Genomic DNA, 27,929 nt, shown 5'->3' with positions numbered 1-27,929 from the left:
TCACCCTGTCGCCGCCGCCACCAGGCCTGCCGCCGCCATTTTGTGCACTGTTTACCACAGCGCTCTCGCGAGAGCTCCATACCGCCGAGGGCGAAGGAGAGCATGCGCACGGCGCAGAGGGGCTGGCTGGGTGCGCATGCGCGGTCGGGTTGCTGCGGCGGTGGGGCCGCACAGGCCCGGCGGTAACGGACGGTGGCGTCGGAGGCGCTTGCTGCTGGGGCCGGTAGGGACGCCGCGCAGCAGCCGCCTTCTGAAGAAGGTTGTTTGAGAAGCCGATTAGCCAGATGCGGCCGAGCGGGGTCTAACTCCTGCAAGGAAAACTTGACATGTGGGTGTTAGCGGTAGGGAGGGGTAGGCAGGCCTGCATTTCCCTCTGGACAATAAATTCAAACGTCACTATCTTCTTACACGGCCCAGCAAATATACTGGGTACCTCAACAGAGCATTCGGTCATGAAGGCTGGGGGTAGTTTCACTATATTACACATACAGAATTTTTGTTGAAGGTTTTGTTTTGGTTTGTTGGGTTTTTTTTAAGAGCTCTACTCAGCATTTTACATGATACAACTTAGAACAACTTAAAAGTTATTTACAAACAGATTTGTACCTAGTCTCTTACTGGATGGGGATGAATACTAAATTATTCTCTACCAAACCTACTCATAAAAGCTTTGTGGGGGACAATCACTATTAAAACTCCAGGTTCTAACATCGCCAGTCCAGACCTACTGTGGAGGAGCAACAGATACCCACTTCGTAATTACGATTGCATTACTCAGCAACACAATGTGACTGTTGCACATCCTCCAGTATGGATTTCAGGGAGCAAGCTAGTATAGTATACTGACCTCCCATTGTCCCCATCGGGAAATAACAGCACCGTAACACTCAAGCAACAAATACTGGCACAACTGAGGGGAGGACTGCTGCTGTGTAGAAGATACTGCACAGGTATTTAATTGGTTTGGTATTTCAGTATAACACTAGAGTAGCAGTACTAACGAGTCCATGATAATATAAAATACAAAAAAAGATAGAGAACATTCTTCTAAGTCGCATGCCTCTTCCAGGTAGCAATTGTGCGTACACAGAAAGGACAGCTTTCCTGACTCTGAGATGTAGAGCCTGCAACACATAATGAGCAGTGTATGACACCAGATGACTTCTCTAGTAAGTACATATGCATAAACATATTTATTTATATAAACAAAAGCATCCCAATCATACCACATCAAAACTTCAGTAAGTTGTTTTTTTAATTATCTTAGGAAACCAATCACTATTTTTAAATCAAAACATTATTTCTTCATTATTTTTCCACAGCTAATGTGGTTTTATATTCTTTATTGAATTCTCCATTTAAAGTATTATCAAGATCATTCACACTTGGAATAAGAAAGCATACAATCTTATCTCCAAATTCCTTTACAGCTCTGTGAGACCTTTTCAGTAATTTAAACAACCTCCAAGTCAATAGTACCTTGCCATACACCTTAAATTTTGAGAAGTTCCTTAAATAACATCATTTGAAAGCAACAACATTTGCACTTAAAACATACAAACATCTGCCTAAATTTAGAAGACAGAAAAGTTATGCAAAACTACATATTAAAAGAAACTTTAAATACAGTTGACTGGGATTGTCTTTTTGAACAGCATGATTTTTGGGGGGCCCATTTCTAACAGATTTAGAGAATTCTCAAATTCTGTCAACTTTGCAAGTTGGCACCATGTAGCCCTATGCAAGAGACAGTCATTTACCGTCAGAATTAAAACTATACCTGCTCCTGCCCAATTACCTTGAAGAGACGGTGAATGGAGATTAACCTCAACAAGACCAGCTCTTTGTCATGGAGGAAAAGCAGCGGAGGAGCTATTTAATACAAGGATACAGAGAGGATCCAGACTTCTGATGTCCAGGTTACATGTAGCTTGTTTTGCAAGGTATGGGTAAGTTGCAGTAAGTCAACAAAGGTTCACTAAACATTTTTGCAGCACTCTGATCAGAATATACTACTTGTTATGCAGGACATCCAGATACTCCTATTTCACTTTGTGTGTTAAAGCTTCCTTGCGTACAGTTCTGCAAAAATACATTGCTAACCATGCCCAGATCCATTCAGGTAGGTGCTCACCCAATGTGAACTGTGGAGAGGCACAGGGAGACAAGAGAAAAAGATGAAAGGAAGGGACAGATTACGATATATTCTATTAAATAAACAGTTTCTCAAGTTGCCACTAAAGCAGGGCAAAACCTGCTTGAACATCAGCAACTAAGCCTTAAATTCAACCCCCTAGAAGTAAATATATTTAGCCATTTTGGAAGTACTGCCCACAGCTGAACAGTTAGGTTCTGCAAATAAATCCTGAAGTAGTTTGTTCAAGTTCACAACAGCAATACTGTCCACTTCAATTGCCACATCTTGCCAGAATCCTTCCCATCTATTTTATTCCTTTTTGACTAGTCCCCTCTTCTTCAATTCCTTCTACTTGACCTAATGCTATAAAAGCCACCTGAGACGCGACCAACATTCATAAAATTACTTTGGAGCCCACAGTCTTCCCCCCCAAATGAAAACCTAACATATGGAGGACCTGCTTCCAGGCAGCTTAGGATAAAGAGGTGGGCTTTTTTTTCTGCTATTATTCCATCCTCCCTGCCCACTCTTCCCCAAAGCAGAAATATGCTCAATAAATTAAGATTGAAAAAAGCTACTTCTGTTCATAGAAGGCAGTGAAATGCTTGTCCCATCAGTAACACCCCAAGTGAAATGAGATACTCATGTTTTTGAACAAAAAATTGTCTCTTTCCCATTTGTGCTGGGCATTGCAAGTGGGAATTGGATTCACTCTCTCATTCTAAAAATAAGCATGCCCACCCATCATTTTCTAAAGCAGAATTAGTGGGAAAATATGGCACAATGCCTTTAAGTCCTACAATATATATTGCACTTTTTCTGAATATGAGCATAATTTTCATTCAGACTCCTAAGAAAGTAAACAGCTTATTTACTTCTATTGACAAACATTAAATAGTTTAATGAATTCTGTTACCTTTATTGCATGCTTCCAGTAACCAGTAGTCCTTGTGGATAACCCAAGAGTAGAAATAGCATGACTTACATATTCTTCAGCAGAAGGAAAAAAGAAAGATCTCCTTGATACACTGCTGCTGCACTCTGCCATTTTTGTAACAATTACGAATGGGGTTAAACTCTGAACAAAAATTCCTTTTGAGGCATATTCATAATGTAGTGCTCTACTGAAATAGTCCAAGTAGGTCTAGGATGACAAAAGCAGAAACAAACATCTTTTTTCTTTCTTTCTTTTTTCTAAAAACAATCAAGTCTTAGGGCAGAGTTTTATTAAAATTACAGAAAAGTTGTAGCATATTTTCTACATCGGCTAAAAAAAATAAAACCTTCAACAAATAGCATAAAAATACACATTTCTAAAGCATTACCAACATTTCTATTTGTTGTCATTTGTTTGCTAAAAACCTGCAACAGTACAGTAACTTGCAGGACAAAGCAACCTACTACTTACCTTACTTACTAATGCCTACCTACTTTAGGTAAACAGAACAAACCAACCACTTCAAACGCGATACACTGTTAATGCACAAAGAGGCTTAGGACTCTAGAGCAGCTTGTTCCCACTTCTGTGCCAACGTAACTGTACAAGGGCCAGGCTTTAAACTGGATTGCTGATCTAGGATTTCGATTAATGATGGCAGCTACAGGAAGAAACTTTGGTACACTTGGGTTTGTTCTGTTCTTTTTTGTTCAGGCCTTTTAATTACTTCAGTTCAGAGTGCAGTTCTACATACACTTAGCATAACCAAGGGGAGATACTCTGCAACAGAAACGGGAATCTTAAGCCAGTTTCTACACTGAAGAAAATCTGCAAGGAGTTTTATGCCTTGGGGTAATGAGAGCTGGTTTTGCTCTAAGCAAAAGGAAGTACTTGCAAGAGCTATCCCAGGAGCAAGGCTGCACAGGGGTTAGGCTACAGCAGAGGGCAGCCACCGACAGCTGGGAGCAGTAATTGCTTGTGTTTAGACACCAGATTTAGGCAAGATCCTTCTACAATCTTAGTTGGTTTTGTGGAGTCAGCAGCAAGTCATCCAGTGTAAATTCACATCCCTGCGTGCATTCATACTTCCAGCATCACCCAGCTGCCCCACACTATTAATTGACTGAGTCTCCTCAAGAAAAATAATTATGAGGAGAAAGCTCTTTTCAGTTCTCCCCAAATACGGTACAGACAATGGTGTAAGAAGCCTTCACCCCTTGGTGTTAGGTGAAGCAGTGGCTTGATTTGGCCACAGCCCTTGTCACAGTGGTGGCCTGAGCATGAGTACAGGCGCTCTTGCTACCAAATACTAGTGTGTAAGTAGCTTGAGCTATGCCTGCACAGTTAGCTGAAGAAAAGAGATTAAATTCTTGACCCTTTCAATGGGTCATAGAACTGCCACTTTGCTTTGCACATCATTCCCAGAACTGTTATGGCACAGTTCACATATAATCCAGATACCACTGACTTTGGTTCAAAGCCCAGTATTGGTGAGGATAAAGACTTTACCGCATATTACATGTAATATTCACCTCTGGTATTTGAACAAATCCCTAGAAAGCTTTCAAGTATATTTTGATATCCTTGCTGAATGTGTTTACAACCAACCAACCTATAATGCATCCACTTTCTAAGGCATGCCATTAAACATTACACCCCAACTTACTTTAGAGGCTCCATAGATTGTCAACATTGGTGTCGGCTGACAACAGGATGCAGAAGAAACATTCACAATTGCCCCTTTCTTCTTCTCTACCATGCCCGGCAGAACAATATGTGTCATCATGCTAGCAGAAGCAATATTTATGTTGATCATGTCCCACAGCACATCTTCAGAGACGTTGGTAAAATAGTCTGGGTAGGGATAAAACATTCCTACGTTATTCACCAAAATGCCAATTTCTCTGTCTTTCAGAGCCTTCTTAATGGCTGTGTAAGGCTCACGCCCCTTGCTGAAGTCAGCTACTATGAAATCTGTTTCCACTTTATAGGTTTCAGATATGCTTCTAGACACAGCCTCTAGCTTCTCTTTATTTCGGCCAATTAAGATGATGTTGACACGACGCTTCGCCAGTTCTTCAGCATACGCCTTCCCAATACCATCAGTGCTACCTTTAATAGAAAATAAAAAACCAAGGTGAAAAATCAGAGCAGCCCCAGCCTTCTCTTTTGCCAGTTCTTTCACTTACAGCTTTATTCCCTTCTCTGAAGATCATGTGGCACTGAATATGGTGATCTCAAAACCACAACAATAAAGACAATGTTGTCAAAGCATCATAGAATTGTTTAGGTTGGAAAAGACCTTTAAGATCATGGAGTTCAACCATTAACCTAGCACTGCCAACTCCCACCACTAAACCATGTCCTTAAGCACCACATCTACACATCTTTTAAATACCTCCAGGGATGGTGACTCAACCACTTCCCTGGGCAGCCTGTTCCAGTGCTTGACAACCCCTTTAGTGAAGAAGTATTTCCTAATATCCAATCTAAACCTCCCCTGGTGCAACTTGAGGCCATTTCCTTTTGTCCTATCACTTGTTACTAGGGAGAAGAGACCAACAACCACCTCGCTACAACCTCTTTTCAGGTAGTTGTAGAGAGCGGTAAGGTCTCCCCTCAGCCTCCTTTTCTCCAGACTAAACAACCCCAGTTCTCTCAGCCACTCCTCATAAGACTTGTTCTCCAGGCCCTTCACCAGCTTCCTTGCCCTTCTTTGGACACACTCCAGCACCTCAATGTCTTTCTTGTAGCAAGGGACCTAAAACTGAACACAGTATTCAAGATGCGGTCTCACCAGCGCTGAGTACATGGGGACAATCGCTCCCCTAGTCCTGCTGGCCACAGTATTTCTGATACAAGCCAGGATGCTATTGGCCTTCTTGGCCACCTGGGCACACTGCTGGCTCATATTCAGCTGGCTGTTGTCCAACACCCCCAGGTCCTTTTCTGCCAGGCAGCTTTCCAGCCACTCTTCCCCAAGCCTGTTGCGTTCCATGGGGTTGTTGTGACCCAAGTGCAGGCCACCAAGAACAAGGCACTCAGCCTTGTTGAACCTCATACAACTGGCCTCGGCCCATCGATCCAGCCTGTCCAGATCCCTCTATAGATCCTTCCTACCCTCAAGCAGATCAACACTCCTGCCCTTGGTAGTGTCTGCAAGCTTACTGAGGGTGCGCTCATCATAAAATCATAGAATGGTTTGGGTTCAAGGGACCTCAAAGATCATCTAGATCCACGCTCCCTGCCACGGGCAGGGACACCTTCCACTAGACCAGGTTGCTCAAAGCCCCATCCAGCCTGGCCTTGAACACTTCCAGGGATGGGGCATCCACAGCCTCTCTGGGCAACCTATTCCAGTGTCTCACCACCCTCATAGTAAAGAATTTTTTCCTAATATCTAATCTAAATCTACCCTCTTCCAGTTTAAACCTGTTACCCCTTGTCCTATCACTACAATCCCTGCTAAAAACTCCCTCCCCATCTTTCCTGTAGGCCTCCTTTAAGTACTAGAAGGCTGCTATAAGATCTCCCTGGAGCCTTCTCTTCTCCAGGCTGAACCACCTCTCTCAACCTATCCTTGGAGAGGGTGTGCTCCAGCCCCCTGATCATCTTCATGACCCTACTCTGGACCTACTTGAGCAGGTTCCTGTCTTTCTTATGCTGGGGGCCCCAGAGCTGAACGCAGTACTCCAGGTCCCTTCATCCAGATCATTGATAAAGATATTAAATAGAACTGGCCCCAATACTGAGCCCTGGGGAACACCACTTCTGACCAGCCACCAACTGGATTGAACTCCATTCATCACAACTCTTTGGGCCCAGCCCTCCAGCTAGTTTTTTACCCAACAAAGAGTACACCCATCCAAACCATGAGTAGCCAGTTTTTCCAGGAGAATGCTGTGGGAAACAGTGTCAAAGGCTTTACTAAAGTATAGGTAGGCAAAATCCACAGCCTTTCCCTCATCCACTAAGCAGGTTACCTTGTCATAGAAAGAGATCAGGTTAGTCAAGCAGGACCTGCCTTTCATAAACCCATGCAGACTGGGCCTGATCATCTGGTTGTCCTGTACATGCCATGTGATGGCACTCAAGGTGATCTGCTCCATAACCTTCCCTGGGACCCAGGTCAGTCTGACAGGCCTGTAGTTCCCCGGATCCTCCTTACAGCCTCTCTTGTAGGTAGGTGTCACATTTGCTAACCTCCAGTCAACTGGGACCTCCTCAGTTAGCCAGGACTGCTGACAGATGATTGAAAGCGGCTTGGTGAGCACTTCTGCCAGCTCCCTCAGCACCCTTGGGTGGATCCCATCCGGCCCCATAGACCTGTGTATCTAAGTGGTGTCGCAGGCCACTAACCATTTCCCCTTGGATTACAGGGGCTTCATTCCGCTCCCTGTCTTCCAGCTCAGGGGGCTGGCTACCCAGAGAACTGCTGGTTGTACTATTAAAGACTGAGGCAAAGAAGGCATTAAGTACCTCAGCCTTTTCCTCATCCTTTGTCACTATGTTTACCCACACATCCAATAAAGGATGGAGATTCTCCTTAGACCTCCTTTTGTTGGTAATATATTTATAGAAACAATTTTTATTGTCTTTTACAGCAGTAGCCAGATTAAGTTCTAGCTGGGCTTTGGCCCTTCTAATTTTCTCCTGCATAACCTCACAACATCCTTGTTATCCTCCTGAGTTGCCTGCCCCTTCTTCCAAAGGTCATAAACGCTCCTTTTTTTCCCAAATTCCAGCCAAAGCTCTCTGTTCAGCCAGGCCAGTCTTCTTCCCTGTCAGCTTGTCTTTCAGCACATGGGGATGGCCTGCTCCTGCACCTTTAAGATTTCTTTCTTGAATGATGTCCAGCCTTCCTGGACTCCTTTGCCCTTCAGGACTGCCTCCCAAGGGACTGTCAACCAGGGTCCTGAACAGGCCGAAGTCTGCCCTCTGAAGTCCCAGGTGGCAGTTCTGCCAACCCCCCTCCTTACTTCTCCGAGAATCAAAAAAACTCTATCATTTCATGATCATTAGGGCCAAGATAGCCTCCAACCACCACATCACCCACAAGTGCTTCTCTGTTTGCAAACAACAGGTTCAGCGTGGCACCTTTCCTAGCTGCGTCAGGAAGTTATCTTCCACACACTCCAGGAACCTCCTAAACCATTTCCTCTCTGCTGTATTGTACTTCCAGCAGACATCTGGTAAATTGAAGTTTCCCACAAGAACAAGGGCTAGCGATTGTGAGACTTCTCCCAGGTGTTTATAGAATATTTCATCTGCCTCTTCATCCTGGTTGGATGGTCTATAACAGACTCTCACTATGATATCTGCCTTGCTGCCCTTTCCCCTGATTCTTACCTATAAACAATCAACCCTATCATCACCATCATTAAGCTCTAGATAACCAAAACACTCCCTAACATACAGGGCTACCCCACCACCTCTCCCCCTTGTCTATCCCTTCTGAAGGGTTTATAGCTATCCATTGCAGCACTCCAGTTGTGCAAGTCATCCCACCACATTTCCGTGATTGTCAGTAGCTACCTTCTGCAGTCCCACCTCATACAAGTTTTATATTTTCTATGACAACAATAGAGAGCTTAGAGTAGAACCTTAACGAAAGGCGAGGATGTCAGAGGTACATGACTTAAACCTTGCTGAAGAACTTGAGCACATGTGAAAAGACCATAGCAAAAAAAGATCTTGTCTGCATCTCTGCCTACACTTGTATGCGTTCGGTGTGTACCTAGCAATTTTTGGTAAAAATTGCTCTCTGATTGTTTCCCAGCAGTGAATCAACACCCTGAGCTTGCCCATCTCCTGAGGAACTGAATTTAGTAAGGCACTGAAAAACTGCCACTGCTCAAGCAGATTTAACTTGCAACCTGAGATAATGCAGACCCCAGCTTGTGACATAAAGCAATATAAACCAGCAAGTTTTACAGTACTGGCACAGTATGTTATATAAACATAAGCAAGTATACTGCTTCAGTCTCTTACCAGTGACCACGGCCCATTTTCCATACTGCTTTACAAGATCAATCTCGCCACCCAGCTTTGGGATTAAATGCAACCTAAGCATGCTGTAAGTGTCAAACGCAAGAGAGACACATTTTCTGACTGTGTACCAAGCGCCAACTACAGCCAGGGCCTCTATGTAAAAATTGCAGGAACGACTGATCTCTCTGTACAAGAGGTAGAAACGATCCACTGCAGCCATGGTGATCAGAAGCCTGGAAAAAAATAGACACAAGCAATTACAATCACCTCCCGAGCTACATAAACTTTTCAGACTGAACGGATAACCTTTGAGATTCAGCACGTTACAGTCTGAGCACCAGTTTGATGCAGAAAAGCCTCAAGTCACCCAGCTAAAATTTGGATATCACCTACCATCATCCTCACTGGTTTAGCTGCTGTTCAGCCCTTGTTCAAGACTTTAGCTACTGATCAGTCATACCACACTGACACCGATCAATGATACTGTAAATAACACAATTCAAGTCCAAGCAGATAAGGGAAGTTCAACATGTAAAAACTACTTTTGGAAGATTAAGATCCACGTACAAAAGAGGCAAGGATAACCAGCAGGAGAGAGGTGAGCACACAAGAAACAACACGCTCCTCCAAGCACAGAGACAAAGCAAGCTCAGAGACAGACTCATAACTTTAGTCCCTGGCACTACCACAAAGCACTAACCCTTTCCCAGCAAGTGCACCGCACCTACCGTGTCCTTCGGGTTTGAAAATCCTTGAACCACGGGACAGTGCCATGCATTAACGTCACATCGCACAGCGGATGTCAGTAGAAGGCTTGCTGTGCCTCACAAGGCTTTTGATAGCGAATATATTGATCCGAAACAAGCACAGAACCCCACCGCCGCCTCCTCGGCAGCACTCGATCTGCAACCGGAGCCGGCAGCTTACCGCCGTTACACACCGCCCTCCCCTCGCCCAGAGAGACGAAGCGCACTCCGGCCCGCAGGCCTCGCCCCTCCCGGGAGGGACAGCGGGCTCCGGGCGCGCCCTTCCTGACGAGCGCCAGCGACCAGCGGGCCCGGCCCCACCCGGCCCGGCCCGGCCCGGCGCCTCGGCCCCTCGCTCAGTCCCGGCCATGCCGCGCCCTGCCCAGGGCCCTCCCTGGCCCCAGCCGGGCTGTAACGGAGGGAAACCAACCAAACAACCCCCGCCCCCAGCCGCGGCCCACGGGGAGGAACAGCGCGCCCAGCCGCTCCCCGCCGCGCCCGAGGGGCCGTTACCCGCCCGGAGCGTCTCACCCGCGGCCGCCGGGCCGAGCCGGGCCGGGCCCTCCGGCGACGCCGCGCTCCACTCCGCCGCCGCCACCTGCGCCGCTGGGCGGGACCGCCGGCAGCGGCCGCGGAGCCTTGTGGGCCGGCGCGCGGCGTCGCCGTGGCGACGGCGGCGGTTGGGCGGCTGAGGCGGGGAGCGCGGCTGTCCGCGCTTCGGGGGCCGCCGGCGGCAGCGGGGTCTCGGTCTCTCCGCTCCGCTCCGTCCCTCGCGGTTTACCTCTCCTGCCGCCTGGGAGAGACCGCGGCGAGTCCAGGAGCGGCCGCCGACCCCGTGCGCCAGGTCCGAACGCCCGGTCCAGCCCGGGTCTCGGGTCAGGTAAAGGGAGCTGGAGGTTTGTTTAACGGGAGATACGAGTCTTCTCTGGAGAGCTCCCGAGCTACGGCAGCGAAAATTGCAGGGGGGAAACCTGACGGCGTCTGCAGTCCTTGTGAGGAGACTAAAACTCGCCTCAGGAGCCCACCCGGCTTGCAGTGGGGCAGGAGGCAGGCGTTACAGAAGAGCAGGCCGTGCCTCGAAGGAGCACCATGGCTGCATCCTCAGTGTGCTGGCTTCCAAAGGAAAAAAGTGACTCACTCTGTTTTGGGAGGCTTCTTGGCTGTGGTCCTCTGCTCCGAGTGAGATCTACCGTGGGCAAGATTTAACATAAGCTCTCCCTGCCTTTTCATATCTTCACCGTGACTAGGCACAGGTTGCCAGCTCCATGCAGGCTTCATAATTTACTCATATTGGTCTTCTTCTCTGTTACAGGTCCTCCTACTAAAACCTTTAGACATTTTGTCTGGAAAAGTTGGATTGTAAATCAAATACTGACCTGGCTGATGTTTGTCTAAATCACATATCTTAAAATGCAATCACAAATTGGAGACTGGGACAAAGGCCTTGGAAGGGAGGTTGCTCCACAAGAGGCATCGGGGGAATCTCTGAACGACACCAGAAATGAAGATGCCCAAACAGAAAATGAAGGCAATTCTGTCAACAAAGGTGAGCCCATCCAGCTGGCTCACTAGGACTACTTTAGGGAAAACTTCAGTGAACATAAAGCTTAGACATCAAGTCTGTCCTTGCTGATCTGGATGCAGCAGGAGTTTATCCTTTCTCCCAGTGAAGACACTGAAAATCTTGCCATAACTGAGGCTTTCTCAATTGCTATCATCTTGTGCCTTTTTTTTTTTTTGGTTGGTTGGTTTTTTTTACTTTTCTTCTTGCTGGAGGGATATGTTTTCCTGCGTTGCAGTCATACAGCTAGCCTGACCTCTAAATGTTTTAATTATATTTAAATGAGCTCGTACAATCATCTTGTTCACACTGTCTCTTTTTAAGTGTACAGACTACAAGTGCAACTAGAAGGTGCAGAGCAAGAATCTGAAGAGAAGAGTATTGAAAACGTAATTAATCAAGAGCAATCTAAAGACAGCTTGGATGAGTATAGCACTGGAGACAGCTCCCGAAGAGTGCAAAAGGGTAAATTTGTAGAAGACCTAGACTAACAAAGAGTGCTTGAGGTGACTCAGATACGCCATTACTGTAGCCTCTTTCCATGCAAAGTTAGAAGTCTTCTTAAACTCAAATTATTGTTAATTAAATGTAATATATAGTAGATGTCTAAGACCATAAGAACATTGGTGCCAGGCCTTTCTTGTCACTGTATGTTATAACAATCTTAAGACTAGTGGGTACTACCTGACTTCCAGAACTAAAAAAAAAATATGCAGATTTCAACAGTTTATTTTGCTACATATTTTATGCCTTCTAAAAAAGTTGTTTCCTTTCATTAGAAATGTAAGCAATAATCTTGGTTAGAACACTGCTTTTCTCGAAATTCATATTCAAATGCTCTTCAATATTTCTCTAAAGTAATTGACAAACATGCCAATTTTCCCCACCCATGCTGTTAAACTGCACTTGTTTTCTTGCTTACAAAGATGTTAAAACTCAAGAGAAAGCTGTCAACTCTATGTCCAGAGAAGATCAATGGAATGAACAAAAGTCAGATGGTGATCACAAATCGGTAACCAGCTCATTCAATCAAAGGGCAGAAGAAAAGAGGGGCTGTGTAAGGTAATACATTGTTTGTGGATGTTTTTTATTTAAATCTTGTCATCAGTAAAATCAATGGGAGTTTTGCTATTCTACGTGTTAATTCAGGAGAACAATTTTGAAAATGAACTTGAGAATAATTGATAAATCAGGAATTAGTGATATTTCCAGCATCTGTACAGCTTTTATTTATGGCCATGGTAGCAAACTACATTCTAACTACATGATGTAGTCTAATGGATCTGGAGAAAATTGTGCAAACTCTTTTGGGAGTCATTTGTCAGTAGATTTGACTATTTCTCAGCATCAATTCAGACAATGCATTGTATTAATTCATCACAGTGTAAATATTACAGTTGTCAAGATAACTTTTAGCAGAGGAAATCCAGACATACCTCAGATGGTTGACAATAAGACACATCTCCTTTGTAATCTTTGGCTCCAGTTTTCGTCCAGCCTAAATCAGCATACGCTGCCATGGCTGTTCCTTAATAGTTGTGAAATGGGATTATTCTCCTGTTATCTCTGATTAAGCACATTGCAAGCAACTAATAAAATTTAAAAACAGATTTGGTATTATTTAATAATATTGTTGAAAGTCTGGTCATGTGGGCTAGTTATGGAGTGATATATAAGGAACGATGAAGATTTACCCTCCGTTCCTGCACCTGCTTACACATTGGTGAAACTTCCCAAAGGTTACGTTGCTACTAACTTTAACATAGCTGTTCTATTAGAGACAGTTACAGTCCTTTAAAGTGAAGGCAAAGAATCTCACGGAGTTATCAGGAGGTAGTTAGACTGTACTTAACATAGAAAACTTCATTATCCTGTACTAATCAGCCTGGCACACTTCAGAATTAAGTTCTTATGAAGAATGATGACAGAGAGCAATAACTGCACATAAGATAATTAGTGTTTTGAAGGAACACATTTTATGATCCTATAAATTGCCTGAAGATGCTAATAATTTGATTAACTACTACTACAAATAGCACAATGAAAAACAGTGGGATATACTGCAAGTAGCTAGCATACGATAATGTACCTGGGCTGACAATACTGAAAAACAGTATATATTTAAAGATTTTGCTCAAAATTTATAAATCTTTCATCCCTCCAGAGATTTATGTCAGGCACGTTTGGCTTACAGGGCAGTTACAGGCTGACAATCATATTTTATATTGCCTCAGGAGCTCAGTTGACTAGTTGACTGTATTACAGTTTTGGTTTTCAGCAATATTGAGATTTTTAGTGTAGTAACTAAATATATCTAAAAGCAAATTTATTAAGAAAAATTTAACTTCACTGCCTTTACTCAAGTTTTTTTGTTATTTTGAAAATATCTTCATGCCAAGAAAATCTTACTGTTCCAGACCTTAGGCCTACAAATACTTATGACCACAAATGCAAAGTTCAATTTGTTAATAAGGAATGTAGAAGTAGAAAATAATTTTGGATCATTTAACATTGTACTTTTGCAATATTTCTTTAAGTGAGGGATATCTACTAGAAGTTTTATTCTGAAATTTTGCTTTACAGAATCTAATCTTTCTAAGCAGGAAGATAGAGAGATTTTCTGCTTTGGAATGTTTTTGCTAGCTGTTTTTCTGGTGGTTTCCCAAGTTGCTTGTCTCTAATGTTACTAAATTTTCTGTCACCCTGGCCAGCTTGCCTCCAAAACCAGCGTCCTGTCATTCTTTGTAAAGTCCCTGCTAGGGGACTACTAACTCTATGAAACTGTTGATCCAGTGCTGTCTAGCACAGGGTCCCAGATAACAGCGTAACTCATCTCATCAGCTGCTCTTCACTGCGATCCACTCCTGTTCTAACAGTTTTCAGGCCACCCCTGTACTCTGCCACTTTGGGGGTTTGCTGTCCTGCTGACTGCCATGTGCAACTTTGGCCTCGTTTGGCTGCTGTTGGCTGCCAGCCCAAGTGCTTTGCCCCTTGCAGCCTCTGCTGTTTCACACTGTAGCTTTCTGCCTGATCCCGCTTGCTGAGTCCTCTGCCCCTGCACTGTTCAGCTGTAGCCCACAGCGTCCTTGAGTTGCCTTTTCTTGCTTCTCACTTGCATGAATCCCAAAAGGACTGGAGCTGAACACTAAGCAATTACAATTGAACAGATATTCTTCATTTTCTTACTGTGGCATTCCTAGCCAATCACAGGTATATTAAAACTGTCTTGAGTGCTATTTCAGAGTCAGCATTTCATTAAAATGTTAGGTTGATAACTATTGAGTTAGTAAACTAGTCTGAGAAGAATGTTGTGTATTGGCTATGCCACCAAAGGTCCTGCACCAAAGCAGCAAGGAAAGAATTTGAGAGGAAGGAACCAGAATCTAACATAGAATCATGCTGCTCTTTTCCAAGAAGATGGACTCCCTAATTCCCCACCCACTTTCCTACGTACTCTCTGTTTTTTAGCAGAAGAGCCTGGTAACTCACTTCAACAGGCAGAAATGGAAAGCCACTCTAAAAAAACCTGCTGTGTTTTTATTTGGAGGATAGTCTTGAAAGCTGTAGCCATTTCTCTTGCATTAAGGAACTATTAGTTGTGTTGCATTGAAATATGTTAAAACCCCAAAGATTTCAGAATGTGCACTGAAATACATTTTTTGTTTTGCTTCTGCTTCCCATTATTATTTTAGAATGACAAAAAAGATTCTGCAAGACATCTGTAAACAGCAGAAATTATACTTGACCCCATACTTAAATGATACTCTTTACTTGCATTATAAAGGTAAGATGTGGACACGACTGTTTAGGTTTATCATCCTAAGTAGCATTTTAGCAGAGAATCTAGTTAAGGCTCACTGAAGTAAAATTTCTAATAAGTCTTAGAAATATAATTTAATTTTGTACAATAATGAAATTATGAAACAAAATGAGTCAATATGAAGGTAGAAAAGTGAGCCGATTATGTAGCTAATTCACTTTGTGGAGTCATTCAAAGGATCAGTAGGAATCAAGGGACACTTTCTTTTCTCAAAACAGTAGCCTCTGAGAAATGTCTTGAAATAGTGGTCTGGGTTGCATTCAGAGGAAAATATATGTATTTCTTCTTAAATATTTTTTTTTCCAGTTTGGGGGACTTTTTTACCGCCAAATAAAAATGGTCAGGAAGAAAACAAACAGTAAACACTTGCTGCATGTTCTCAAATACTAGTGAAAGAAAAAGAAGTTGCTAGAATGAACACGGATCATCCTTTTGTGATATTTGAGCAGGTTTTTGCACGATAACATTTAGCTGGTTCAGGTTAGCAAAAGAATTGTTTTAAATAAATAGGACGTGCTAAACCTACCATCTACATTTGGTCTTGTTTTTGCTATTTTCTCAATATGTATTATTTGAGAACATGAAGGGCCGTATGAGATACAGACCAGAATAGGTACCTATATGTTTTTGCCCTTTATGGGTCAGATACTGTATCATTGATTCAGTGGAAATACTGGCAGCAACTTGAGTACAAGTGTTCTCACAGACTGTTTCAGCAGTGCTGGTTTAATGAAATTTACTCTTCCAAAGACTTGTTTTCAGCCAGTGCTATTTCATTATAAAACATCTTTTTCTGCAGGATTTGACCGCCTGGAGAATCTTGAAGAGTATACTGGATTGAAGTGTTTATGGCTGGAATGCAATGGCTTAACAAAAATCGAGAATTTGGAGGCTCTGACAGAGTTGCGTTGCCTCTACCTGCAACTCAATTTAATTAACAAAATTGAAAACCTTGAACCCTTACAAAAGCTGGATTCCCTCAATATCAGTAACAACTACATTAAGACCATTGAGAATCTCTGTAAGAACTGTTGGTGCAACATGTTTTAACCTATAATGAGCCCGTATTCCTAAGCTTTGACTAAGCTAAGCTATTATTAGTGGCAGTAATTTCAAGGAGTTTTTTAATTCATGTTAAAATTTTGCACAATATGCCATACCACAGTCCACAAGGTTTCTACTGAAGAGTCAGACCTATGTATTTTGCAATTTAAATGAATGAGAAAACAGAAAAGATGTAGTAATTACTTTCATGTGGATACCTAGGACAGTGAAGTAGTTTTTTCCTCACTTAAGACCATTTCAGTACTTATCTGCATTGCAAGACAGGCTGACAATCCAGATTTCACCATTTACTTCACAGTTAAGATGTGCTTTGGCAGTTGCAGGCATGATTACCAAATCTTTTATGTCTGTTAAAGGATTTATTCCATCTTCAGCAGAAAATAAAAAAATTCCTCTACATTATCATTTGTGTACATTGGAACTAATTTGAAACACAAGATCTTGCTTTTGTGTAACTGACTGGATTGAAATGTGAATTAAAAACAACCACCATCCTAAACCCGAACAACTGTGTTTGCCGGGGTGAAGAAAGCAGCTTTGGAGGCCTAGCCAAAAAGTGCATATAGCAGAATAACAATTTTAGGGAAAAAAAAAAAAAAAGTCCCCACAATTCAATATAAACAATTATTTTGACGATACAGTTTTCTACTTTCTCCAGAAAATCCTCTGTGAAGCAATGACTCTTACCTTTCCTTTCATTGTACTGTTCTTGTCTGACAGCATGTCTGAAAGTCCTGCAGACTCTGCAGATTGCTCACAATAAGTTACAAACAGTGGAAGACATACAGCACTTGCAAGAATGCCCGAGTATTTCTGTTCTCGATCTTTCCCACAACAATCTAATTGACCCAAGTATAATAAATATTCTGGAGACCATGCCTAATTTGGTAAGCCAAATATAGCTGAGGGTTTGTATCATCTATATGGGTGAATTCCATTAAATGGTTTTGTCGAGTAGTCCGGTGCACAATAGGTCATGATCTAAAAGAAATGTTATTAAACATTATTCATTTTTTTATAGATTACCTGTGACACCCAGGATGTTTTATTCACTTCTTGTTTTCGAAATGATAGACAAAGTGCATATATCCAGATAGGAATTTTTTTGGTACTCAACTTTAAAAATTGTTTCCCTTGTTTCTCTAGCATGTGCTGAATTTGATGGGAAATCAAGTGATAAAGAAAATTGCTAATTATAGAAAAACACTTATTGTTCGACTAAAACTACTAACATATCTGGATGACAGACCAGTTTTCCCAAAGGATAGGTAAGAAACAGGGCCACCTTCTTTACACAGCAATAAAGCTCAAATGCTAATGATCACTCATCCATTTTTGTCAATATTGTCATGGAAGGAAAGGAAGACTGGTATAGTTTATGGAGGGTGGGTGACTGAGCACAAGAGTATTAGACTATGGAGTTCTACATCTAACATACGTAGAAAAAAAACCCATCTATTTTTTCACAAGAGAATTAGTTCTTGAACAGAATTGTTTTATGCCAAGTCTGTAGACCAGAGGCAAATCCCAATTACAACAGAAACTGAACAGGTATCTGGAAAAGCAGAGCCAAGATCAGCACTCCTAGCAGACCTTTGGTGGTATAATCACCAGCATTTGGATACTTTTGTTTCTTTTGTTGCAGTTGCACATACAAGATAAGATATAGATCCATCCCTGTTGCATAAGGGATTGTCACTGCTATATGCTTTTTTCTCTTGCAGCTATTTTTTTGCTGTTGCAAGCTATTTAAAATTTCTGTCTCATTATAAAGATGGACTTTGATAGCTATATTATAGTGAGCTTTTGTGTTTTCATTAGAGCCTGTGCAGAAGCCTGGGCCATTGGAGGGCTTGAAGCTGAGAAAGCAGAAAGGGAAAAATGGGAAACCAGAGAGAGAAAAAAAATCCAAGATAGCATTGATGCTTTAGCAGCAGTCAGGCAAAAAGCAGAGGAAAAACGAAGACAAAAGTATATGGAAGAAAGAGATGCAAGTGCAAAATATGGAAATGGAGATGGAACAGACATCCTAGAAGGTTTGTGGTTACTACTTTGGAAGATGTCTGTGTCTGCTTCAATTTGAATGTTTAAAATAAATGAATAGTTCCTAAATGTTCAGAAGTAGGCCAATGCAATTTTTAGAATATGGTTATGAATCTTCTTTTCCCATACTAAATACCTTATTAATCTTGGTGCATCATAGATTAACCATAATGATTTTAAGCAATCATCACCTTTCTCACTGCTGATGAAGCAAAAAAACCCAAACAAACCACCTTCTGTCCCAGTGTTTCAAGCCCTTGTGCTCTTCACCAGAGCAACCAGGTGCTAGTCAGGGCAATAATGGTTCCAGCAGGCATTCGTGGGTGGAGGCTGGCAGTTACACCCCAAGAGTGATATTTCCCCAAGATGCAGAACAGGGCTGGCTTCAATAGGCATGTGGACTCCAGTAAGGCCCAGTGATAACCGCCTCACAAGTCCCCATCCAGGCACCTCTCCGCTGCTGCATTCGCTAACAGTAAGAGCTTCAGCCTAGAGCCTACAGCAGTGGTAATGCAGGCGATAAGAGGAAGGTCTTTAATAATTTGCTTTACTTGCTGCTCTTTTTTATGCCACACATTCTCCTGTCACATTATTCAAGGAGGCATACGTTTATGACCAGTAATAGGTCCCAGCCTAACCTTTCGAGAGGAGTATGCATGTTTCAGGATAAAGAAGACTGAAGCCAAATAAGAAGACAGTACTACAGTGCAGAGGAGTGTTTATCTATCTATCCAATAGGCTTTGGGGTTTCACAGGCTCTGAAATCAAACATGGTTGACTAACAAAACTTTTTTTGCAAGCAGGTAGACTGCATAAAGCAGAAGATAACTTCAGCATTTGTCACTGATCCATCAAAATGCTCAAGCATATATTTAAATATGTAGCCACTTGTCAGTCTTTTCAAAGTTAACCATAGATACCAGACAATTATTTACTATAGTGTTTTCCCCGGAGTTTTTTCCTGGGGAACTGTATTTGCTGGGTGGCTGATATGGGAAAACCCACAACATAGCTGCAATCTCGGGAGGACTACTGATCCACAAATAGCTGCTCAAACAAAGTAGGAGCTTTTGAAGCATATTTTAGGCAAAACTATTAAAAGCATGTAATACAGTTTGGATATTTAGAATGAGTCATGGTAGATTAACTCAGCAGTTTTAATGAGCTTGTTTCTTCTGTAGGAGCACCTGCAAATTCAGATGACAGTGATGGAAATTCTAATACATCAGAGACTTCAAATGTATCAGAAGAGGCAGAAACTCAAGAGAAGACTGAGAAATTTAGAAATGAAAGCTTTGATGCTCATGATGAAGTGGTAACACTTCTACCAAATAGGGGAGATAACACAGATTTCACATCTGGAAATATTCCTGCTAGAATTCAAGAGGATGCACAAGAATCAAACTCTTACAAACACTCAAACTTCAACAATAAGACAGACGGTAATGTACACAGTGAAGAATGAAACCAAACTGAGGATGCAGAGACAATGAGCTACTCTGTCTTAGTGTAGCACTGCCTCTGCCCTGATTCAAACCGAGTGATTCATAGATAAGAACATCCCATTAGATTTCCACAGGGACCAGTTAAAAGTCAAGTAATACTGGATAAAATATTCTTTAAATACAACAAACAAAAAAAAAATTCTGAGGGCTCAACCTGCAACTTCTGCTACATAAAGGTGGAATTCCACTTCTCATACATGCCAGGTTTAGCAACAGGACAGGAGAGCTTATAGGCTTCCCTTGCTCCCACATAAACTGTGTGGTCTGTCTGCCAACAGAAGCTGGACATCACTCTAGAGGTGGTTTTGTACCTTCACACATGGAAGAATGCTTTTGTAGAATACATTATTGCAAAATGCAAATATTAATTTATACAATACAAGGGAAGCCAAGAATGTATGATGGAAAGACAAAGTGCTGGATTCAGCTGTGAATTCTGCAGTGGTAGTCAGGTCCCCAGCCGTTTGGTTTTGCAGTCCTTGCTGTTGCAACACAGAAAGTATTTTATTCAATTAGTTCTCTGCAACTGACTGTTGTTTATTCTTTAGATCTACCAAGAGAGAAGGCAGCTACTGAAAAAGCCGTGCTTGCTGAACTCAATGATTATGCTGAAATTGAACAGATCAAACTGGAGACACCGGAGAAACTTTATCTTGATGTACGTATTGGATTCAGATTTTGACAAGTTCGGATTTGGGTATTGTCTGCTCCCAAGTTAATTCTTATAACATCCTGGCTAATAAAACTATATGACCAGGTTTCTAAGAAAAGCCTACTATTAGGAAAAGTAAAAGGAAAGAAAGAACCTCCCCCCAAAAGTAAAGTTGTAGGGGTATTCATTCTCTCCAGTGTAGCATGAGTAAAGAATTTACCACCGCTTCCAAAATTTATTTTGTCCTTGGCCATAAATCACCTGAAGTTGACCTTCTATCTCTGTGATTTCTCTGGAGAAGTTAATGAAGGCTTTCATTTAAAAAACAGAAATCACAACAACAAGAGCCTAGTGGATACATGCATCCGCTTAGGCAAAACTAATGAAATATGCAGTTGAAAAGGTGAACTATTGCAGAAAAAGCATAAGGAAGAAATAGCCACTCATTGTAAATGTTAGCTAGCAGTATTAGATATTCTAAATTAATTCTCAAAATATAACTTTTAGGTATACTTCAAAAAAAAGCAGAATGTGCATTATTCAGGTATATAATAAGTGATTGACATTTGTAATATGGTCTTCTATTATCTAAGATTTCTATCTGATGATGCAAACATTTAAACATATTTAACCATAAGGAAGACATGGATACCACTGAAAAATACAATCTCACTTCAGAGGAAAGCTATTCAATATGTCGTAATTGTGACACTGCTGCTACACTGACAGTGTCAGATTATGACTTAACTAGCAATAACAAACTTCTCAGCTTATGATTTCCCAGAGCACTTAATATACTCTTTGATCCCTTATACTGCCACTGTTAACTAAATTCTTACTGGAATGTTGTAGAAAAGTCTCTTATATATTTTCCATGCTCTTAATTTCCAAGGAAAAAATTTCATCCTGTTACTGAAGGGCTCAACTCACTGCTTCAGTAGAGGGCTTACTGCTACATCTTCCTGTTTGGCTGGTTTTAATAACAGGTTTAACAAGGACAGTAGAGAGAACTGACAGCAATTCCAAGTATATACAATATTACTTTTTTATAAGCAGATCTTGCAGGGTCTGAAATAAAAGACTTAATAAATAGCGATACTGTAGGTACCCACAACATGAAGACCTCATAGATTCAGTGTTTGTTTTTTTCTTGGTGCTATATAGCACCATAGCAAGCGCTTTTGAACAAACTTTAAGTAGTATAAAAGGAACTCTTCAGCATATGTGCATGGGGTTTCTTTTGACACATAAAAGGTGTGACTATTCTAATTCTACAGAATCAAAACCAAACCCAAATCACACGCTACTACACATTTCAGTGTTCTATGCTTCTTCACGCTCCAAGTGACGTTTAGTAATGGAAAGAGCTTCTCGCTACAATCTCCAATACTTACACTATTGCAGATTTTCCAAAGACACTTAGCACTGACATAGCAGGGAGTGGCTGTGACGATGCCAATGGTGAGAAGCTCTGAAGCAGCAGCGTCATCTTTGTTCGTATCCTGGAGTCAGTAGATGGTCTCAGTGGTGATGTAAGGGAGAAGAGTGGAGAAGGATTTATAATGCGGTGGCTGTGACATCCCTCTGTCAAGCAGAAACAAGCTCATGTTGCTGCACTTGCCTTGGTGGTGTTTGAACTACATTCTGTGTGTCTAAACCAGGATAACTTTTAGTAAGCTATTTTGGTTTGATCTGCAAATGCACCCTGCTGATTGGAACAAGACTAACAGCTATTTCACTTCCCTATTGACATCATATTTCACCCATTAACATCAGTCTCAGATCTTAATTTGTACATTTTTAATGCTATTGTTATAAAACTGTGCGACTGCAGGACATGCTGCACTAGCTACAACCATATCAGAAAACAGAAATTGTTAATTTTAAGTCTGTAATAATCTTCACCACACATGACAGCACAGATTAGATGTTCCTGATGCTACCGTGCCAAGCAGCTTGCTACAAAATCATTAAGCTCTAAAAACATCTAAAACCAAAAGGAGATGTTTTTACCAGTGTTGACCTACATTAAAAAAATGGCAAAACGGTATTACTTTCTACCTGTGATTTTGTGTTCCCACACTCTATTTTTACTTTCATGTCAGCAAGCGATAGTTGTCTTAGATGGTATTTTCTAATGGAAAGCTGAAATAATTGGAGGAAAAACAGTTCTCAGCAAGTCCTTAGTTATGAGGCATTCACAGTAAAACATTGTTTTATTAGATGTATTTAGGCTAACAGAGTTTACTGATAAACAGTTTCAGGTAGACTGCAGATCTTGATTTGGCTCTTACCCATACAGATGGGTTGCAGTTGAGATTAAGCATAGTGGAAAATAGCATTCAGTCTGACATTAAGGTTATTGCCTTCCCATCTGCTATTTCTGGAGACAGATGAATTTTCCTTTTCCCACATGTGCTTGACAGAGAAAACTGTCATCTCAGAGAGGCTGACAGTGTGGTACTGCTGGCTGTGGCCTCGTAGCCTGAAAAGCGTTGCTTTGAAGAAGATTCCCAGTGAGATAGAGATGTCGTATTTTATTGGTTACAGTAGCTTTTCCCACTGATTAATGATCTGGTGATTGTCTTCAGGAACTGCCTGATTTAGAAGATATAGATGTAAATGAATTTACCCCAGAAGAGGAAATCTTTGTTCAAAAGGTAAGAATGGTATTAATTCCAGTGATGAAGCTTCCCTAAACACATTTACAAATATTTTGCAAAATGAGGATAATCTAAATTGTGAAATGCTGTTTTGGGAGATGCAATCAGGTATGCATTTACAAACTAAAATAGATGTTTCAGCAGATCTTTATCCACCTGTAAATTTTTATTATTATTAATTTTTATATTATTGCATTGCAAAAATAGGAGAATGAAAACCTAAGATTGAGTAATGCAACAGTTAAACAAGATTAATTTCTTAGTAGCATGCAGTGTTTTAGTGAAGATTACTCTTAAAATATACTTTACCAGTACTAATATGCTGCAAAGGACTGCATGGCTAGAACAAATTGCCTGCTACTGAATAAAATCAGACTTTTCAACTGAAAACACAGAGAGATTGAACCTCCTCTGCAGGCTAGTCAGATACAAGGCAGTTCACACCCCCATTAGCATTGTGCTCTGCTCAAATTAATCTGCTAGGCAAAAGCCTATAAACAGAAACAGAGGAGAAAAAAAGAAAAAGAAAACAACAAAGCTTAAAAGCATAGCTTTGATTCTCGTGATACAGTAGGTGTTTTTACAAGTCCCTCCAAGATAATGCAGACTTTTCCTACAGTCAATGTAAGGCATGGAATTTATTTGCTCTTTTGGTCACAGACTCATAAGAGTGTTGCAAAACGTTGTGGCCAACAAAGCTTCCAATTAAAAGAAGATAAGGGAAGGGAACAAGGAGTACGTGTCAGTAGCTCTCATGCTCTGAAGGGTGTTCAGTTAGGCAGGTCCCTCTGTTTGGAGCTAAAGTAATAGAACTGAGCCCACACATGGCTGAATTGCTGAAATAGGTCGTCTTTTTATGGACTGTTAATAGTTTATTGTCAGTTCGTCCCTAATGTGTGAGAAATAGTTAACCCAAGATTCATCCATAAGGAAGCAGAGCTATGGGTGAAGCACATCTTCCATACATTTTGGGAGAACAGAACATCAAAGTTGACACCTGTTATGTGGATCCAAGACATATTTACCCATCTTTTAGCTTTTACATCTAGAATAATATATTTTCAATTGCATTTTCTACCTTTACAGCAAGAATATCACCCAAAGATTGAAATAATTTCTGAAATGACAAATGACAGTGATTCTGCATTAGAGGAAAACAATAAAGGCACATTTGAGAATTCAGTAGGAGAAGAAGTTCCAACAGCAATTTTTTCAAATGTGTATAAGATACATAAAGAGCATGAAAAGGAGCACTTAAGGCCCCTTGTTGAAAGCTTCTTTACAGAGCCTGCTAATTCAGAAAGATATCTGGAGACCAAAGATAAACAAGCAACCGTCTCAAAACCCTTGATACAAGAGGTTATCACTGAGCCCAAGGATAATCTACTGTGGTCACCAATCTGCAATCGACCAGATGACCCAAGCCCCTGGGAAGAGGATGGTAAGATTACAGTGACATAATTAATCACAGAGAAAAAGGGGGGTGGCACACACTAAAAAGTAAGGATTTGTTCAGCTCTTGTTGAAAAAATTTTCAATCCACTGTTAGTTAACAATCACTTCTTCCTTTTATTTATGTAGCAATCCTAATAAATTAGGAATTAAAATGTTATTTTCTCTTTTTCTACACAGAGATTCTTGCCAAGTTTTATTTAAATGGTTTTAAAAAATTGGGCTCTACTTTTCTTTTTCCAGTATTACAGACCACCATTAAGTTTCATCCATTTTTTGCCTTCATACTTTTAACAGGGAATGGCAGAGATGGAGAAGTACAGTGCCTGGTTGAGGGTGAAGGATGTCCTCACAAAGCACAAGATGACGAGGACAGTGAGAGTAGATTAGATTAATCACTTTGAAAAACCCAGACCAAATCTGGAGCACAGTGCCTGGCTGACTGCATGTGGTTATTCTCAAAATGCAGAGCTCAGCAATGGGACTGTTCGTTACAACTGACATAACACTGTGGTATAAAAACCACCGCCTTCAACAGGAAGACTTAGCATTTCAGTCAGTCAGAGGCTGCTGCAGCCTCCAGCATCTGACCTTCAGGTCAGAACTGTTGGTTGTGTCAGTGTGAGAGAAGCCCATAATCCTCTCTAACCTGCAGGCAGTGACTGCCGTGTGCTCCCACTGCCAAAGCTGCTGGAGATGCCTCGGCTCCAAGCTCTTCAGGGCAGCTAGCAGCGTTCACTGCTCTGAAAGCAAGGGCACTACTGTTTTAAGGTTAAATTCCACTCTTGTGTCATTTTTTCCCTTGCAACCTTCTAGAAATTACTTAGTTAAATGTTTATGTCTTAGGGTTTCAATTACATTTGTAGTTTCAATGCATATTGTTAACAGGTTTCTGTAATTTGAACTAAATAAAGATTCTACTTGTAACCACCACAGATATTTTAACTTGTATCATCTCCTTACCAGTATATGTCACACCAGATGGGCTTCAATGACAAATGGAGATTGCTTCTTAACACCATATTTTACGAATCTAATATTCATAGACATTATGATTGTTTATGCAAAAACAGATGCAGAAATAGCATCCGTACATGGAAAATCTGGTTTTACCTTTTAGGGCAATCTGTGATGAAGCATATACTTGTAACTGCCATTTTCATTGTTTTTCATTCTGAGCTGTGTCTCAGGATCTGGATTTCAAATATAACAGAAAAATAACCAGCCAGTCAGTAGTGGCAGAAAGACGGTTTTGGTGTAAAAAGCTGATCAAAGGAACTCTTCTTTCATTAGCTTCTCTCTTACATCACAGTGGTAGTCTTGTGCCAAAGTGAAATGAAGATAACAGCAGTGATGCCTCAGCCAGATTCTCCTTCCCTTCCCTTTTTTTTCCCCACTTCTGCCCCTTCTGAGCTAGAGCATAAAATTCGAGGAGGTGGAGGTTGCTTAAGAGCAGGGCTTCCTCTGCGACACCGCGCAACAAAAAAAAAAAAAGAAAAAGAGTTGGGGGAAATGGACAACTCTTGGCCAATTCTGCTGAGGCATTAATGGCTCTCATTTTCCTAACACAGAAGCGACTTGCTAGTCAGTTAAAAACCATAATTGTACACTGTTTAAGCACAATGTAAAAGAGTTGGCCTCATCTTCAAGGGCTGATGTTGGTTTTTTATGATGTAACGAACAATTGCAACATCAGGAGTAAGCCAGGCTTTAAGGGACCTCACTTCATTAAGCCATACCCAAGTTTAGGTGGATGTCTTTTTTCATGTTTCTATAAATCACTAATAATTTGTAATGAATAGAATTGAACAGGTCTTGTAGATGTGCACATTTAAAGGAAAAAATATATTACTATGGGCTCGCTGAAAAGACATATTTCCCATTAGCTGGGCCTAGGTGCCATCCAGTGGTAAGAAAACTGGTCCTAACCATAACAGAAAATAATCACAAAAGCCCTCAGGAAAGACAATACAATTGCTTTAAACTTCAGCCATTTTCTACCTTCCGCGAGTTAAAAACATGCTGGTGAAATTCTTGGCCTCCAGCACATTGCAGGAGGATGAGCAAGGGCCTGTGGAGAACCGGCTTGCCTGAAAGCATCTTCACAGGAATCTTCTCTTTAGAAAGCTGCAAATGCTGCCAACATCTGTGAGCTCGGTCCTAAAAAATATCTGCTTCCCTTTTCTGACAGAAAGCTGAATAAGGACTACTTTGAGGCCTTTGGGTTGTGAATTTTTTGTGCTGTGTTTTAGTCCCTGTCCTGGTACCCCCTTATTACACTGGGAACAAACAAGCGGGAAGGACCACATTATCACATCACACTTAAAAAAGAAAAAAATGTTTATAAACAAAATTTTTAAAAGTAATTCCAAGAGTGAAGTTTGACCTCTGTTATCACTCAAAGCAAGAAAAAAAGGATAAAAAAGGCAAGTAATTTCAAGAACTATAGATTCTTTTACTCTGATCCTGCTTTTACCAGATATACCCACCCTGACCGGCAGGTCGGTTTGAAGAATTCAGCTGCTTTCTGAGCTGTGTTTACTTCGCCACATTTGACATGCTAGATCCCTCCGGCTCCTGTTTTTTCACACAGATGATCACAACCCATCAGCAGGCCCTACATTTTCTCAAAGGTGAATCTCCTGAATTCCTGGAAGCTATTTCTCACTTACTGGTAAGGACTTGGGAAGGAGGAAAGGAGTAAGGGGTAGGCGAAAGTAGTGAGAGAAATGCCAGAGCGGGACTAAATGAGAAAAAGGAAACATATTTAATTAGTGTTTTCTGTAAAACTTTACAAATGTACAGCATAGTGCAAAAACGCAGTCTCAGCACATCACCTTCAAGTAAAATGAACAATGTAAAAAGCCAAGGAACACAAGCTTGCTTCTTCACGGGAGTGGCTCTCAAATACTCTTCCTGGAGGTTCCTCTCGCACCATCAAGCTTCAATCTCATGTTTATAGCAGAGCAAAAAGCCTAAAGAAAAACCCAAGAACCATCCCGGGTGGCTGCTCACAGCAAGTGCAGTCTGCCACTTCGCGCTGTAAAAAACGCTGCAGCCTGAGATGGTGTCAGGCACCCTTGTTGTCTGAGCTGCGCCTTTGTCTACCTGGAAGTAGCTCTCCTAAGATGGTTCATTTCTCAACCCCAACTAGACAACCCAGTAAGATGCTGAAGCGAATGTCTAACCTCAAGCATGTGATAGGCTTCATAAAAATACGGGAAAACTGCTCAGGAGCTTGAAGTTAAGCATGTGCTTAAATACCTTGTTGGATCAATACATTCAGTGTTAACATTAAGGCAAGGTTCGGAGAAGGATGTGAATCTTGAACGGGGATAACATATGCTGTCGGGTGAT

At 41.5% G+C, this 27,929-nt stretch overlaps 2 protein-coding genes across 4 annotated transcripts; one reads left to right on the top strand and one right to left on the bottom strand.

The window, feature by feature from the left end:
- Positions 1 to 212: 212 nt before the first annotated feature.
- HSDL1 (hydroxysteroid dehydrogenase like 1) lies at positions 213 to 10,408 on the bottom strand. 3 transcript variants are annotated; one of them, XR_007506615.1, is made up of 6 exons: positions 10,343 to 10,408; positions 9,066 to 9,298; positions 4,741 to 5,186; positions 3,054 to 3,281; positions 1,799 to 2,144; positions 213 to 1,124 (listed from the first exon to the last, which is right to left on the bottom strand). XR_007506615.1 is itself a non-coding variant. In XM_049804387.1 (5 exons), the coding sequence occupies exons 1-5, from the start codon at positions 9,841 to 9,843 to the stop codon at positions 2,043 to 2,045; spliced, it is 1,059 nt and encodes a 352-aa protein (XP_049660344.1). In that variant the 5' UTR covers positions 9,844 to 10,294; the 3' UTR covers positions 1,238 to 2,042. The 3 variants fall into 3 exon arrangements, 1 of the variants encoding a protein (XP_049660344.1); XR_007506614.1 differs by lacking the exon at positions 10,343 to 10,408 and adding an exon at positions 9,794 to 10,294; XM_049804387.1 differs by lacking the exons at positions 213 to 1,124; positions 10,343 to 10,408 and adding an exon at positions 9,794 to 10,294 and having other exon boundaries at positions 1,238 to 2,144.
- A 160-nt stretch (positions 10,409 to 10,568) lies between these two features.
- Positions 10,569 to 25,330, top strand: DNAAF1 (dynein axonemal assembly factor 1). The gene is made up of 12 exons (XM_049804208.1): positions 10,569 to 11,357; positions 11,697 to 11,837; positions 12,299 to 12,434; positions 15,065 to 15,156; positions 15,992 to 16,213; positions 16,978 to 17,144; positions 17,404 to 17,525; positions 18,079 to 18,293; positions 20,354 to 20,463; positions 23,049 to 23,117; positions 24,207 to 24,572; positions 24,824 to 25,330. Exons 1-12 carry the CDS (start codon positions 11,222 to 11,224, stop codon positions 24,965 to 24,967), a joined length of 1,920 nt encoding a protein of 639 aa, XP_049660165.1. The 5' UTR covers positions 10,569 to 11,221; the 3' UTR covers positions 24,968 to 25,330.
- Positions 25,331 to 27,929: the final 2,599 nt, after the last annotated feature.

This window comes from Accipiter gentilis, chromosome 7 (assembly GCF_929443795.1).
Source record: "Accipiter gentilis chromosome 7, bAccGen1.1, whole genome shotgun sequence".
Lineage (NCBI taxonomy): Eukaryota > Metazoa > Chordata > Aves > Accipitriformes > Accipitridae > Astur > Astur gentilis.
This window is presented reverse-complemented; position numbering and strand designations above follow the sequence as displayed.